The sequence below is a fragment of the Electrona antarctica genome (genome assembly GCF_951216825.1).
Source record: "Electrona antarctica genome assembly, chromosome: 22".
Lineage (NCBI taxonomy): Eukaryota > Metazoa > Chordata > Actinopteri > Myctophiformes > Myctophidae > Electrona > Electrona antarctica.
The window spans coordinates 35,787,282-35,805,276 of NC_136805.1; the positions used below are offsets into that span (position 1 = coordinate 35,787,282).

Consider the following 17,995-nt stretch of genomic DNA (forward strand, 5'->3'; position numbering starts at 1 on the left):
GACAAAATCAATCGAAAAACAAATCTTGCTATAGCCTTCTTCCAGGACTGACATACTCTACCTGCAGTAAAGTGCAAGCATTTCATTGTATTTATTTATTTACTTTAGCTTTGGTTTGCATTAGGGTTTAGGCCAACATAGCATGCAGTTGCATCATCTCTCAAGCAGAATAAAACCTATTAGGTCCTGCACTGTGACGTCTGTGCTACACAGTGAACTCTAATAATCCAGTCCCTGTGTGTGTGTGTGTGTGTGTGCGTGCGTGCGTGCGTGCGTGCGTGTGTGCGTGCGTGCGTGCGTGTGAGAGAGAGAGAGAGAGAGAGAGAGAGATCTAGAGCCTATAGGCTCTTAAGTCTGTGTCACAGTAACCCTGGTGTGACTGCTGCACTCTGGCATGATGCCAGAGTGCAGTGAGAACGGCTGAAATCCTCTGACTGTCTCCCATCAGCTTGTCTTGATCAGGGACAGGGAGTCAGCACTTGCATTGTGGGTTATAGAGGCACACAGTCCTATAGAATTAAATAGGCATGTTGCCTGATTGCAGAGGAATGACATAACAATGTTAACTCTTGAACTCCAGCATCAAGTGTACGCTATAATGAATGATCATGTGCTCACATAATGTGGTACACAATTTTAACATCTACCCTGCCTTTTATTTTCTGGTCATTTTCCATACACACAAAAAAATTTGAAAAATATCCTCACTCATTAGTCACCAGAAGCAGGAACGTGCGTGTTGAGTCAAACATGAAGTTTGAAGTTGATTGCTTGGTAACTTAAAAACGGTGAGGTGCACACAAAAGTAGATGTTAAAAAAAGTGTTTTAAAGTCAAATAAACAGTATTTCCTACAGAAGGATATGGTCTTCCTGCTAGGACTATCACACCTCCAACAGTACATGGTGGACTATGCATGGCAGGGTGTCATCTTCCCTGAGCCAGGCCTAAACCGGACCGCATACCAAAAGTCAGTTCAGGACAAAACAAAAGGCAATTTCAATTTGGAAGAAAATACTGGTCTAAATTTGAGGGCAACAGCAACACAAAAGGTTTTCAGCTTTATTATAAAACATCAGGGTTATTAGGAATCAATAAAAATGATCTCAAACGTTGTTTTTAGAATTAAAAAACAGATATTTTATTTCAAACAGGGCTGAAGTAGTTAATGCATCTCCTCTAGGATTCCTGGTGCGTTCATTCCGCGGAGCCTTTGTCCAATCCGACAGATTATTAACACAGACTTCAGACTAAGAATGGCCTCTTGCAAACTATAAGGACTGCCTGCTGTCTGCGTGTGGACTAGTGGTCTAATTCAATTACAACGGCTGTTGATAGAAAGCATAACATTAGCAGTCAGCTAACAGGACATCAAATGCACACACAGCTTAATTACAGTATGTCCATGTTGTTTTTGCTGCGTCAGGATTTAGTTTGCCAACCACTAGGTGAAATTAAGGTGATTCATTGTGACTGAACATAAAGTCCCATGCACATGGACATGCAAATGTTACTGTTAATAGAATACAGATGGAATTCCGCATTTGCTGCATGGTCAAAAACAGTGGTGTAAAGTAACTAAGTACATGTACAGTACAATTTTTAGATCTTTTTTTATGTTCTTCAGTATTTACATTATATATTGTACTTTTACTCCACTATAGATTAGTAGTAGTATTATTACAAAACACGCTCACACTGTGAGCTTTGTACATATGTACATGTTTTTTTAAAGATTTGTAATGCATTTTCAACTTGAAATGAGAAATTCTGCACAATGAGTAGGCTACTTTTACCTAGTACTATACTTGTACCTGATGATGCTGATACTTTTGCACATTAATTTACTCAAGTACATTTTGAACACGGGACTTGTACTTGTATTGAGTATTTGATATACTGCAATGCATAATGTATAATTACTACTTAAGTAAAACATGTGAGTACTACTTCAACTTCCATCACAAACACGTGTCAAATAAAGACATCTGGCGTCTCAATTCAACGATGTAAATCAGCAAAAGCACGTGCTGCATGCAGTCCCACATGGATGAACTCACACAGAGGTTGATTTTAATCAGGCTCATTCTGGTCATAACATCTACACTGTAACTAGATGCACTCTCTCGAGATGCCAACTTGCGCCTTGCACACAACTTGTGCGCAAGCAGAGTTGAAGTGCGCCATGAAGTGCGCTCACCACTGCTGGTGTTGGACACACTACAGCTCACCCATTCTTGATAATTGGGATATATCGTGTCCTACCAAAACAATATCAAATTATTACTTATACTAGTACTAGTCCATACCTGTTTGGGGATATGACGATATTCTTTTTTGTCTTTCTTTTGCTGCGACGAATTTGGTTGAGTGCATTGTGAGTACATGTCATGCTCCTCTAACAACCCCTGACCCTCCATACAATGCATTCCATACATTACATAGGGCTGGACCACACATGGACGTATGACATCATCAACCTGCGACGGGAGCAGTCCCTATTGAGTGAAAGATTCTCTATATATGAAAGAAATAAAATATTGGTGTTTTTATTTTGTAATTTTTGTTATAGAGGGCAAGTATAGTGTTTTAAGGCATATTTGTCTTATTAGCCAGGGATCCTTTTAAGTATATAGAATTCACAATTCCAAAACACATTTCAACAATCAGGCATTTTCTTTGTAGATATATTTTAGTTTTTTTAAATGTTTTTTTTGTGGCTTTCGCCTTTATTTTATATATTTTATGGAGGGACAGACAGTAGGCTGACAGGAAATGGGGAGAGAGATGGGGGGAAGACATGCAGTAAAAGCCGTCAGGATCGGGAGTCGAACCCGCGGCACACCACTGAGCCATGGCCCAGGCCTTCTTTGTATATTTTAAACACTGCTATGTGAATATTTTCATTGTTCAGTGTAGGACGTCCTGGGAAGAACTGTCTGTTGGACCTCACACAGCGACGTGTCGCTGTGTGAGGTCCCTCACTGATGCCGCCGGGTGACCAGCTCATCGACAAAGATGCCAGCAGCGAGGACGAGGAGCATGACCCCGAGAATCAGGCCACGCCGTACCACCAGCTGTCTGCATGACAGAGCCACCCTCACCGCCTTCTGAGAGGTCAGAGAACCAGATCCAGTGCCCAGCACCTCCTCCAGGGGTATGAGAGAAGACCCTGATTGGGGGAGATGCAGAGATGGGGAACAAAAAAGGTGTCATGAGAGTGAAGCTTCCCAGTGTCAAGAGGCCATTATTTGGGGTCGACCGCTGTTGATCCGAGCGTGGTTTGATAGCTCAAACATGAGATGCTGGTTCAGCTATCAGAAGTGTTACAGCACATGGAGGCTTATTTTTGCTGTGAACTGTGAATAACGTTTTTTTTATTTAAATCCACAAAAATATCAAGTTTGTTCAGAGATGTGTCAGGATTCGGAATAGGAAATTGGAGTTAGCTTACTTTTTTCCCCGATTCCAAACATCTCTTTCCTCTCTGTGATTGGGACACCTGCTCTCTCCAATGCCTAATTACGGTACAATACGTATGTAAAGTACGTCAAATTGTCAGTCCAAAAGCATCTCATCCAAGTATAAGTTGACAGTTTTAATATTCAGTGTATAATCATAACAGCATTGTAATGATTAAATAAAAATAAAATAAAGAAAATGTAATGTAATGAAAATAAAATAAAACCTATGAGTCATGACATTTATCCATGGACATAGATGTAGGCCAGACACCTACCTCTGTAGTGGCCTTTTTCCAGTCCAGTTTACATAGGTAAACAATAAAAAATATGGACATCAATGTGGCAGAGGTGAAAAGTCCCAACCACAGCCCTGCAACACATAGGGAACCGATAAGGACAGAATAATTGACTCTAGTACAGTGACTCTCAGTATGTGCACTCTCTCCAAGCACGGCTGTACTGACACACTACTGTCTGTTTCTACTGTAGGACTGTGCATAATAACTGACGTTTTATGAGACCTGTTCACATTTGTGTATCTTGGCTAGCTGTAAAGTGCAATCCATCTCTTTTAACTTTTCTAGTCCCAGGTCATTATTAGTTCTAGTAGTAACAGCTGGGTCCACATGTAATCAGTTGAGAACCACAGTTATGGCAATTTATAAGCACAGCCCTTTCGACAAGACAAGCAAAGCAATGAGTCATGAAATATAAATTAGCCTTTACTTATTGTAGTGGTTCTCAAACATACTGTATGCATGTCAGGGATCCCCGATATGGACTCCCTTTTGAAAATAGTTTGTGCCAAGGACCAACACCGTAAGAGAAGATTTGTCAACATTTTCCAAATATAACAGCTCAAGTTTGTAGATTTTCGAATAGCCAAAAAAATAAAATAACTTTTTAAACTGTTCCTCATTTTGCTCGCCCCAATGATCCATCTGGGGGTCCCCCTTGAGAACCAGTGACTTATTATTATTATTTTTTTTACTTAAGTTGATTTTGCAACCCAGTTTTTCCACCCAGTGCCAATTATCTAATGTAATCCTGGGCGCTACACTTCCTCTGCCAACCTGGGGGGGCAGCGGACTGACCTCATGCCTCCTTCTATGCATGAGGAGTCCAAGCTGCTTCTTTTCACCTGATAGGGGGGAATTTCCCTGGCCGGATGTAGCGCGAGGAAGGAACACGTTATTCCGACCAGTTCCTTTCCCCTCCATCAGGCGCCCCGGCTGGTCAGGGGGAGGTAGTTTTAGAGACCAGGATTACTGCATGTTTTTGTGAGGGTACCTACCCTAGGGGACACGGGGAGAACATGCAAACTCCACACAGAAAGGCCCTTTCACCAACCAGTGACTTATTGGACCTCGGCTAATATACACCGTTCATCTCTTCTCACCTACAATGCCCATTTTGACTGGGAACATTAGGGCCACTCCAATGGGGAAGCCGATGAAATAGAAACCGATGAAGTAAGCCAGTGCACCGACAATCTGCTTCCCTGCTCCTCTAACAACCCCTCCAGCCACAACCTGTTGAAGATTTAATACACCTGATTCCAAATGCCTCTGGAATTTGCCCAACATAAGGATGCTAGGGTCAATGTGGTTTACATCCATTTTAAATTAAAGTGTTGCATTGTGATATTGTCAAACATAAATAAATATATCTCTCTCAGACAGAGAGCATTTCCTTTTGGGAATCCGGTCTGACCAGAAGCAGGTATAAAACTATAGTCCGCACTGATTGTCCAGAAATTGAACCCTGTACATGACCTTGCAAAGTGGTCTAGAAATAAAACAAGGCATTTTAAAATTGGTATATCCCTCACCGCAACGGCATCAGACAGATGGATAAAACCATACATTATCATGACATCAGCAACCCTCGTAACGACATCTCTGAAAGAAAAGCAAAGACATTAACATCTTAAAATATATACACGTGTTTTAGAAAATATGAGGGAACATACACTAAAAGGGGAAAATATAGCTTAAATGTTTTTGCGCAAATATTAGGTGAAGGTAATTAGTTAGTGTAGAACAAAAACACAAGGGGGCCTAGTATAGGGCCTTGGGGAATTCTGTTCAACTAAGTATAGTATACAGTATAGGATTAAGTGGTTAAGAGACATCAAAGTACCATAAGAATGTACTCACTTCTCTCGGGTGAAAATATATCCTATAACGTCTTTAGTGACTCCAAGAACGATCCCGACACAACATGAGACTATAACTGAATTGGGGAAAAGAACCACTCTATTATAGTTGGCCGAAGCATGGAAGAATACTTACTGTACAACTGACACTCTAAACAAGGAATTAGAGGACATCCTTTGCCAATAGAATTGTGATGTAATAATAAAGCAATAAACCACAAGAGGTCTCAGGTTACCGTGTATTTTATAATGGCTGAGAGGCATGGTGAGACACGACGTCTATCCATTCCGTTATTTGTCTATCATCTGTCCTCTGTCCATCATCTGTTCACTAATGTTACTCCGTCTTTGTTTTGTTGTAGTGCATGTTCTGCCTGTGACATTGCTGATCTATGCTGCTATGATCTATCTATGCTCTGGTCTAGCGACTCACCTGTCAATCATTTGGTCCCAGCTGTACTTCATGAGTGATTGAGTGATTAGTGTCAGAGGAGCTGTGGCCAGCAGCTGAAACAGTTTGTTCCCCTTTTGTTGCTCTGTTATTCTTTAGGTAAGTTTCAGATGGGCTGGTCGTAAGTATTCTTTTGGCGTTTGTTTAGTTTTCTTCTTTTGTTTTTGTAGTTTATGGGGTATCTGGTGACTCTGACATGCACATAGTGCATAGCTCCCCCACTTATTAGTTTGACCAGCCCATATTTTTGTTTGTTTGTTTTTGTTTGATGCTTAGTTAGGTCTTTAGTTTATCTTGGTTATTGATTTTGGCATGTATTCATTTAGTCATTCTGTCATTCATTCAGTTCACTCAGTGCTTTTTGTGTTGTACATTAATTCATTCCTTCAGTCATTCATCCAGTGCTGGTTTTGTGGTGTTCAGTAGTCTTTTCTATGCCCGATTTCAATTTTGAATAAACTTGTAATATTTCATTGATGTAGTGATCCGTACTTGTACAGATGAAGGAGACCTTGGCAGACAGCTTGGCCTGTTCCGTGTTACCAGCACCAAGAGCATTCCCAACACGCACACTGGCTGCTACAGAGAATCCTTGTGGTAACTGTGGGAAAGGATGAGGTCAAAATGTATACTGTAATAACATATAATAATGTAATAACACATGTAATTATTCCATTCTCTTTCACACATCTTGAAACACTGTACAGTACGTCTAAAACATATCTAAAATATTATATTTGTGAAACTATATTTCCATAGCCCAAAATGTGTTTCCAAATAAATGTATTGTGTGCCATGTTGTGTAGGCCAACGTTTAAAAGAAAAATACTACTTATTGCTTCATTTTGTCTATTTCATGTTCATTGTGTCCATTTTCAGTATTTTTAGCAATACATTGTCTGCAAACTATATTTATGTACAGTATACTACTTATACTGGAAAATGTATTTCTTCTCATCATGGATAAACATGACTGTATTGGATATTGAGAGTTACTTTGTAAGCAAGAGTTGCCAGCCCATACACAACAGCCTGAGCATCCAGCTCGGTTTCACTTATGACACCAGCCAGGACGTTTCCGATCTCATACAACCACCACTCCAGGCACAGCATCAACATGCTGGGGATGGCTATCCGCATGAATGGTCCCCAATCCTGAAGACATTCAGTTGACCACCCTAGGGGTCAGACGGTCATGGGTCACACCGGTAAACGTTAATATATTGTGTGACTTTACATACTGAAACGGTGCAGTCCACGGTGCAGTCCCATCCTTACCGTACACGGCTTGGATGGTTCCCCGCTTTCCCCTCCTGAGGTGTCGTACGGTCCTCCAGAACAACTATGACCCTAAAATGTGACGCTAAAATGTGACGCTAAAATGTGACGCTAAAATGTGACCCTAAAATGTGACCCAAAAATGTGACCCTAAAATGTGACCCTAAAATGTAACCCTAAAATGTGACCCTAAAATGTGAATCTAAAATGTGACCCTAAAATGTAACCCTAAAATGTGACCCTAAAATGTGAACCTAAACACAGCTTGTGTGGGGGGCAAATAAGGGCGTATGTGTTAGGGTTGGGTGACGATACGAATCTATCGTCAATCGCGAATGTACGAGTCCAATCGCCGAATATATTTATTAGGCGATTTTTCGGGACGATTTTTTCTTTTGCAAAATATTAGCCCAATTAACCTGTAAAGTGTGAGCAACATGTGAATCAATTTGGGCCAGCAAAGTAGTAACAGCAGCCGGGTGGAAATCCCATCCTCCCGTTATAATGGTATGGTCCCAGAGTCCCCGCACTCCGCAGCATCACTCTGGCAGCCAGAGTAAAGGCTGGGACCCGGGACCGAGCCGAGGGAGGCTACTGTACTGTAGCCTACATGTTGTTTACGCTCCGGAGTCCAGACCCATGCAGTTTAATAATATACAGTCACAACAGAATGCACACTGCTGTCTCGTGTCTCATCACAATCCCAATGCGCCACCCGTGAAGTCGGGGGGGAAAAATAAAAAACAGGCTGCTAGTGTTAGTGTAGGCTCAGGGATCGTTAGCTTAGCGCTTAGCTTAGCGTTAGCTTAGCGTGTAGCTACTGATTCAACCCACTGAACTTCATCGATTTTTGGACAGACGATGGGCGATTGAAAAAGATTGGCATATCGAAATGAAATGAAATGAAATGAAATGAAATCTATATTTACCCAGGGTATCTGGGCTAAGCTGAAGAACTTGTTTCCAGCCAGGCCCTGCTCATAGAACACATTTCATCGTAGTGGTTCAATGCCTTGTTCAAGGGCACTTCAGCGGTGGTAATTTTAACGCGTCGGACGGCTGATTCGAACTATCGCCCAACCTTAGTATGTGTGGGGGGCCAATAAGGGCTTGTGTGGGGGGCCAATAAGTGCCATTGGCCCTTCAAGACAAACATTTGACAAGTAATGATAATTCCACTATCATAATGAATTATCTTTTAATCCGTCAGTTTTAGTTTCAGACTAATGAGAACATATTGCTTATTTTACTGTCCAATGACATGAAATGGCACAAGGGACGGACTCCACAAAAAGACCACCCCAAAAATCGGCACGCGCTACACGCGCGCACACATGTGCGCGCACACATGTGCCCTTTTATGGAGTTTGAGCCCCTGCCCCCTCAGTGCTCTCTGCACGGCCCTGTTATATTGTGTGACTTTAAATACTGAAACGGTGCAGTCCACATTTTAAACAGAAGAGGATCCTCTGGATACTGTAACAGACAGTCAAATCAATTGTTCCCCATTCAACTGCATTACTGTTTACTGTGTGTGTGTGTGTGTGTGTGTGTGTGTGTGTGTGTGTGTGTGTGTGTGTGTGTGTGTGTGTGTGTGTGTGTGAAATGAAATTAAATGAAATGAAATCTATATTTACCCAGGGTATCTGGGCTAAGCTCAAGAACTTGTTTCCAGCCAGGCCCTGCTCATAGAACACATTTCATCGTAGTGGTTGATGCCTTGTTCAAGGGCAGTGTGTGTGTGTGTGTGTGTGTGTGTGTGTGTGTGTGTGTGTGTGTGTGTGTGTGTGTGTGTGTACTGCAATATTGTTATAGCATACGTGATGTCAGGCATGTGTCATGCTAAATAAATGGCATGATCAGTAACATTACAATACAACCCACTGATTTTCCTCAGTATGGAATGACCTCAGTCAAATATGAAATGCCAGCATATCACCTTTTGTAGAGAAGTGTAGAGTATGCCTGTTTAAACAATGTGAGTGAGCCAGCCAGCCAGCCAGCCACCATGTTGACTATTATACAACTTGGTCACATATTAGATATTACACACTGGAATGTGACCAATGGTCAACGTATTCTGACATTATTAGTAGGTTGAATTCAGAGCAAGAGGCACTTAATAATCGTTGCTGCAATGGCAAACGACTAAAAACCTTTTGAATAACCTCAGAACTGTCTTGTGGTCTATGACGACTCGGATTGAATGAAAAATGATTTCAATGGGAGACACATCTCACCATCCCATGTGGCCTCGTGTAGCCTCCTCCAGCGGATGTAAACGTACAGGAACACAGCCAAGGAATACTGGGTGATAGCATTAGCTGCAGCAGATCCACTTCATCAGGGATGAAGAAGAGCAAAAAGGTTTAGTGGAGTGAGCGATGCACTCTGTGGCATTACAGGGACCCCACCACACACAGTACAATCCTCCTGTTCATTTAAAAGCTGCAATGCATATAGGATTTATCTCCTTCCAGGGATTCGAACGCAGGGCTTGACGCTAGTAGCAACATTAAACAAGGCTGTAAAAGGCTCATTTATATTTTGTCACATGACCTTTCTAACACTGGTTTCCTCAAGGTCCCCGAGGGGTTTCCAGGGGGTCACAGCTGAATGATTGATATTTAGAAACCAAATGGATCCTTATGGGTTCATTCCATTTATAAGTGAAGGTACTGCACTGCATGACATATTGTACAGTAGTGACTGTGTACTGTATGGGTATATGTTAGACAATGCATATAGGCCGTGTCCAAAATCACTCTCTGCTCACTAGATATTGCATTGTGCAACAGCAACGACATAAATAACAGTGATCCGAGTAAGTGTGTGAAATGTGTTTGTTGTACTCTACAGAGAAATAAGTGAATGAGCCATAGAGGCTGTGAAACTTACGCAACACCCATGTCCATAGGATAGAGGAGGATATAGTTGATAAGTGCATTAAGGAGATTCCCCACAGCTCCAGTTATCACCTGAGGCCATATGATGCCCTGCAAACAAACACCCTGCTTTTAAGATTTATTTCATCCTGTATTATAATTTTACCTTGCTTTTAATATTTATTTTATTACTTATTTTAACAGCTCAGTGGCTTTGTGGTTAGACTGTCTGCCTGAGATTGACTGGTGGGGCCAAGAGTTCAATCTCCAACAGATTCATAGCAAAGACTATAACAAAGGTACCCAAGGCCTCCCTGCTAGGTAGTCAGCATCAAGGGTTAATTTGGGGGTAAGTCCCTGTGACATACTAGCGTCATGTTCAGGGGTGTACTCGCTGCTTAACGTTACAGAAACAGGAGAAAGACTCTGGGCCACATATGGCTCGGATTGGTTCCCAATACCACTTTCTCCTCTTTACAGCACATTCTAAACAGAGTGATTTGAATTAAAATAACATCCATTCCAACACTGACTTGTCTTACTTATGTTAGATATTTTACTATCCATATGTCAATTACTCAATTTACAATTTAGACATTTAGTAGACACCTCTTAACCAGAGCGACTTACAGTAAGAAGGTAAAGCATCAAATGCAGAGAGACAGTGTAGTGCCTCTCAGTAAACCAAGAACGTAGCATGAGTCTAAATTTCTAAACAATATATGCACCACACCTGGTTTCGAAGATATCGCCCCTGCAGCTGATACATGAAGGCAGCCTGTGAAAGACAGCCACAAAATAGCAGGGTTGAATGGGCATGAACAAAACAAACCATGAAACCATTAGGTATACTGGGAGTGAACTCGACTCACTGGCAGAGCTGGCATGAAGATCATCACATACAGCTGGGCAAGTCTTTATGGCAGATGGACATGAAGGTAAGTTTTAATGACACTTGCAAATGAAAATGAATGACTTCATTAATTTAATGACAATGACAATTATTGCAAAGAGAAGCATTTTGGATCCATTTCTAAAATACTGAATTTCTTAAAGGTCTAAATGAAGAATTGGTGTTAAATTGTTTTCTATGATTATGTTATTTTTTAAATTGATTAGAAAAGAATGGTTCGAAGGTTCGCTCGAAAATTCCTGCCGAAGTTCGAGTCCTAAAAACAGGGCTAGGGTACAGCCGTGTGTGTGTGTGTGTGTGTGTGTGTGTGTGTGTGTGTGTGTGTGTGTGTGTGTGTGTGTGTGTGTGTGTGTGTGTGTGTGTGTGTGTGTGTGTGTGTGTGTGTGTGTGTGTGTGTGTGTGTGTGTGTGTGTGTGTGTGTGTGTGTGTGTGTGTGTGTGTGCGCGTGTAAGGAGGCCTGACCGGGCGACCTCAGGGCTCTGTCTGACTGCCAGCAGTATAGGCTGGGTGTTAATGAGGAGCGCCCAGCAGGGGAAACAGGCGAGCAGCAGAATGAGAACCCCTCTTTGGAGCAGCACTCCTACACGCTTCAGGTTGCCACTCCCATACGTCTGCATGGAGGAAATGCAGGCAGTACAGTCAGTCATGATGTAGTCTCGTGTAGCCAAACAACTATTCCACAATCTCCGAATGCTATATAGAGTCTGGGACTATAGCCCCCATGAGCTGAGTAACGGAAGCTGCCATTTCCGTTCACGAAAATATATTTTAAAGTCTTTAGAGCTTATCTTTTATTTCCTTTTCTGCTAAGCAACAAGCTATATATTCTTAGATGTTTTCTATTTATATTAGGATAAATGTGCGCGACTGTAAAGACGAAATGGAAGTGGCGAGGAGGCTCCACTTTCGCTTTATAGTTTACTCATGACAGCTCTTCCGTTGGCCCAGACTGGATGATGAAGCGTTTGGAAATCGCGGAGGCAACAGTCTGGTAACGCGAGACTAGTCATAATTCATAATGGCACGTGGCAATTTATTTGTAGAACTTTTCAAATGACGCAAGATAATGATGATGTGAATTACTGTGGGTATGCTTCCATCAGCTACGTTGAAGCAATTCGATGTGTTATTTATTTGACATACCCAAAATAGGGATAGCAGGTTGAAAGTGATATGGGCGTGATATTAAAGTGTGACAATTAATACAAGACTCAAGTATATTATATTACCTGAGATATTAGAGTATCACAGGCAGATGCCAAACCAGAGCCAATGGATATACCACTGACGTTAATCATCTAGATTGAAATCAAAAAAAAATTAACAGTAGAAATATATATACTGTGCAGGCACAATTAATGCATTAATTAATTAAAATGTTAGTCAGACTACATGTCTGCAATGCTTGGAGATGGACCTGTGTCCATGTTGGAGGGCTGACAACAAAAGGAAAGACTAGTTTATCATGGTCAAAATATGGCAAGTTTCAACTCTGAAACACGTGGCCTACACATTACATTTGCACTCAAAAGGCCACAGTGATAATAAGCTCTTAAACCTTTATGTGTTCAATCCTTTTCACAGATATACAAATGTATCTCTGCTGTAGGGGCAGATCTTGTAAACAGTGCCACCACCCTCTAAACATTCCACAATGAGAGGTCTTTACAGGAACAGATGTTATTAGACTGTATACTGAGTTTCCTTACAGCGATTGCCATTGACACACCTCCAAGCTCTATCTTGCCCAGGTGTCCACAGAATACCATGCTGATGAAACTCACCAGAAACATCATCAACTCTGAGACCACCTGAAATACAAAAAGAAACTCAATGACAATTCTAAACCATGTTATCCTTCTTTATCTTATCATTTACCATCTAATTTTTCAGTATCTTATCAAATGGCTGTAGTATCACAATGCATGGTAGCATGGTTCATTATACACAGAAAACATAATTTTTTTTTAAGCTTGTATGGTCCAAATGCTGTCTGTGTCTGTGTGTCTGTGTCTGTGTCTGTGTCTGTGTGTGTGTGTGTGTGTGTGTGTGTGTGTGTGTGTGTGTGTGTGTGTCTCTGTGTCTCTGTGTGTCTGTGTGTGTGTGTGTGTGTGTGTGTATATATATACCCGTATTGGCCAGAATATAAGACGACCCCCGTGTTTCATGACTCATTTGTGGAAAAAGAGCATTGAACATTGAATGTCAAATAGTCTAGTACCCGATTATACATAATACGACCACGTTTAGGATATTTCCATTGGACAAAAATGTAATCTTATATTCAGACCAATAGGGTATAATATAGATGGAATTGATTGATAATGCAATATATTATATTGCATTATCAATCAATTCCATTCTGTGTACCACACACCACAGAGAACGTTTATACACAATGACAAATTTGACAATGGTTCCTTCTGGTACTATAATGGTTCCAAGCATAATTTGGTGTGTAATGATCATAAGCTGGTTATGTTGTGAACTTCTCTAGATCAAATAGTTATGCCTGGTGTAGAGCTCTGCTGCAAAAACAGAAAAAACAACTATAATGACAAGGCTTTGATAGCTGGCTTTAAACATGAATATCTCAGAAAGACATCAAATATCCTCTTCCACCCAGTACAGAGTTTATGCCATGTCAGAGTTATGACAGAATCGAATGTTCTCTTGTCTATTCGGTCCAGTTAAGGATACAGTCTGAGCCTTAAAACTTGGCAAAACATCTTCAGTTATACTCATTGACAAATCAAGAACGTGTGTGGGGCTAAGACACAATGTAACACATTGTTTCTGCTGTTGGTACGGGAGAGGCTTGTGAATGTTGTTTAAGGGACACAAACAGCAAATTCGACACACACGTTCCACCACACCCCCGCAGGGAGTGCAGTGCCCTGTATCGAGTCGGTCGGACCCACGGTTCTCCAGAACCACCAGAAAAGCCTCTGGTCAGGCTCTGCGAGTGGGCCTAATCAGCCTAAATCCCCTCACCTGTGCAATTTCCAGCCTCTGCCTCAGCCAATTGTTTGCCATGGCAACCCCACACCTGCCAATTGATTACTTAACCAGTCCACTTTTCATAGTCACTCTTCAGACACAGGCAGACAGACAGATACAGAGATCTCCATGTGGGACACAGACAGATAGTTAAAACGGGTGCTATGACGGGTATTATTAGGTTCCCAAGTTGCATCGTTCTCAAGTAGGCCGGCCTGACGGGCACGTACAGGTCTAGTTTAGATAAATTAGCCCTTCGCTAAGTCCCTCCCCAACCCGTCCTTGTCCAATAGGCACGTTAGCATCGAGGAGACAGGCCAAGCTATCCTTCTCCCCCATAGAGATGAATGTTAAATGACGGGATTTCTCCATATAAATAATCAATCATTTCAGTAGCAAGAACATCAAAATGTCTTCTAAATCTAGTCAACCTGGCCTGCAGTAGGCTATGCACTGGACAAATTTGCATGACATTATTTAAATAAACTAGGAAGTTATAGAGGGAGAAATCAACTTTTAACCACCACCCGACAGGAGTTTTCATGTTGCACGGTAAGACTACGGCCATTAGTATTATTGCCATCACCTGGGTGGGTCAGTCGTGTAACCTTCTCGATGTTAAGCCGTGTATATGTTCAACAACACAGTACAGCTATGAGGTGGTGAAAGCTTGACCTGCAGTTGCTAAACTATTTGGATTGGCATGGACATCGCTTTTTGGGGTGGGATTTAGCAAAGGGCTAATTGTGGTAGATTACATGTTATTATGTTATCTACTCCGATTTCTCAAAATGGGGGCCCCTCATTCATACAATAGCATCATAACACTTCACTGTATGGTCCTTTAGTATGTGTTACTAGTGTTAGGCCTTACCTGGCTGGGACATTATCCATTATACGCAGTTCTATGTCATAATTATGCGTGTGCTCTGTATAAAAAAACATTTGCATGTTGGTGGCCCAGGGCCAGTTATCTCTATTGTAGATCCACCTATGACAAATAGGCCTAGTGTGTACAGTACATTCATAATGTACACTAGACATGTTTGAGATAATGACATTAAAAGGTCCCTGCACACTGCTGAGTTTTTCGGATTTTTAGCAGCGTTTTTCCGTCGTTGCTGTCAATAGTGACAGAGGCGGAGGGTACATTAATAGTTTACAGAGTAAGTTGAGAGTTGTGCTTATACAGTACGACAGATTTGATATATCTACAGACATAGAGCAGGTAAATTCGGGTTCTGCTATGATGAAATATCGAGTCGGATTATGAATGTATTACTAATAATAACACAATCTTAATTAGCATTCCAACCCTAATTACTCTAGTGAGTACATGGTACATCCAATGTCATTCTTACCACTGGTCCTGCTAGCTTTAAAAGTTGAACTATCTCATTCTTGTAGTCCACCGGTATCCCGGTCGTGATGCATTTAAGGAAAGGACCACAGCATACATGGGAATCATTCTTATGAGTAATAAATTGTTCAATTTTGGTCTGTCCATTTACTCCATTGGCAGTTGTTGTAGAGTCGTCCATAGTGGAATGGGAATGGAATCATGTACTATTTGACTGAATAGTTTGAATGAGCTCCTTCAGAGGCAGGCGCCCCCGGCTGCCTCTGATTGGCTCCCCTCCTACTAGAGTAAGACAGAGTTACGACATTGAGGGGGCAGAAAACAGCCTGGTCATGTACTCACGCGAGCCCATAGACTCAATGCATTCTTTAAACTTCCGGTTGTCCCCATTTGAAGCCTTCAAATGGGGACAAACCAATAGAAGTCTACGTAGAAGAGCCGCCATTGGACTGGCCCCAAGAAGCAAACAGAGTTGTCGTAACTCTGTCTTACTCTATGGCTCATGGTAGTAGGGAGGGGCAAAGCCACGGGAGTCATCACAGAGTGCCCTAAGGGGCGCGAGTAGCCGTGTTGAGTGTTGTGAACTCGACAACCTCCTAGACGGTAAGCTACTAAAGTTCATTGCTGCACCCATATGTCATATTTTTAACATGAGTCTTGGAGGTAATATATGGCCACAACGATGGAAAGTAGCCAAAGTTATTCCACCTTTTGGAGTGTTTGACTGTACTGTGTTGCTGTTTATACATTCAATTTAAAAAAGTAGGTTACTCCGTGGTGGGAAATAAATATTGCTCGGTATTGCTCGGGGGGTAATAATCATGATAGTAAGAGCAGCTATCTGCACCATGCCTGTGATGGACATTTCCATTAATGTTTTATTTTTGCCATGGACATGCAAAACAAGTGATCAATAATATTACCAGAAAGTAACACAAATGTATAGCCTACACATGGACTCTTGTCTACTCTATTCAACTGCGCTACGCGTTTTAACACTTCTTACGCGTCTGTAAGGTCTTTCTGAACCATTTTGAGATTTTAAGGTTGATTATCGTTGCCCATGAAGCTCTCAGAAGGTTCCCCTGTCAACCTTTTTTTCCCCACAGGAGTGAACTTTAAGTTCACACCTCAAACCCCACTGGAAACCTCAACGTACGCCACTTAGTACGGCAGCCGTCAGGCTTCTTTTGTTTAAAGTGGGAAGGTATATGGTCTTTTGAGTGGTGCAAACCACTCCCAACAACCAGCTTTGTCTGTATGTTTGTGTACCTGTACCTATACGTGTCCGTGCACAGGTGAGCATGGTTACCATGGTCACTGACATTACGTCAGACCACAGCTGATCAGGCTATATAAGACCTTGCACCACTCAGTTCACACGGGTGTGATTTCTTTATTGCCCTAAGTCTAAGATATTGTCTATATACATACATCATGAATCCACTTGCTGACCGGCTGTCAGTATTGAGCAATATTTTATAGGGGTTTCTTGTGACCCTACTATTAACATCCTTTGGCAGGCAAAATGTTTCGTTTTGCACAAAAAACACTCCTTGGGCTAAAAACAGCCATAGACGTTATGACAAATGTGATGAGGTCAGCACAAATGTGATGAGGTCAGCACAAATGTGATGAGGTCAGCACATTTTGGGGACATTTGGGCAAGTGGCTATGGCTGTTTTTAGCTCAAGGAGTGTATGTTGTGCAAAACTAATGCTTGGAATGGATTCAGAATCATGAAAAAACCCTAGTTTGACTAGCAAAAGGAAAGTTTGACATTTTTGCCTGCCAAAGGATGTTAATGGTAGGGTCACAAGAAACCCCTATAAAAAATAGGTTCAATCAATACTGACAGCCGGTCAGCAAGTGGATCCATGAATGTATGTATATAGACAATATTTTAGGACCAAAAAAAAGGCTATATACCAAATTTCCACCCGTCCACCTCGGCTGCCGGACTAACTGGGGTGAGAAGGTGTCAAAGCATCTGGAGCTCCAAAGGGAGACAGTAGCCAATCACATTGCAGGAGAGCTTGTGTGGTATACCTGGCCTTATGCAAGTGTTAAAACAAGCCACTCAGAAAAATCTAAATGTTTTTTGGGGAAAAGCCGACCTACAAGCTCACAGTCACAACACATCACCGCATGTTGTGAGCTTGGACATCAGCAATTCTCTTTTCTTTGTAGCCTATAATGACATGCCAAAAATTGGGATTTCAGGGTGTTTAGCTATAGTTAGCCAGCGAGACTGGGACGTTATCCACTGTATACTGGCAGGTGGCAGTCCTCCTGAGACAGACATTATTTGTGGCATATACATGGTCCAAGTATATTACATGTTTGGGATTTTCATAATTGGGTATTATCAGTACAGTTGCAGGAGAAAAAGGGCCACTTAGCTGCAAAGGTGAATGGGTGCGTACTTCATATTAGGAGGAGACACTGTAAACAAGTTATACAAGCTAAACTAGTTTTTTTGATTGT

The 17,995-nt window shown here is 41.7% G+C and overlaps 1 protein-coding gene across 1 annotated transcript; it reads right to left on the reverse strand.

Annotated features, from left to right (window-relative positions):
- Positions 1-2,980: 2,980 nt before the first annotated feature.
- LOC306915121 (multidrug and toxin extrusion protein 1-like) lies at positions 2,981-12,944 on the reverse strand (the record flags this gene model as incomplete). The annotated part of the gene is made up of 13 exons (XM_079492370.1): positions 2,981-3,171; positions 4,863-4,995; positions 5,295-5,364; positions 5,623-5,698; positions 6,565-6,673; positions 7,069-7,250; positions 9,591-9,688; positions 10,249-10,346; positions 10,969-11,013; positions 11,108-11,150; positions 11,611-11,759; positions 12,378-12,446; positions 12,858-12,944. The coding sequence occupies 13 exons, from the start codon at positions 12,942-12,944 to the stop codon at positions 2,981-2,983; spliced, it is 1,350 nt and encodes a 449-aa protein (XP_079348496.1).
- Between the last annotated feature and the right edge of the window lie 5,051 nt (positions 12,945-17,995).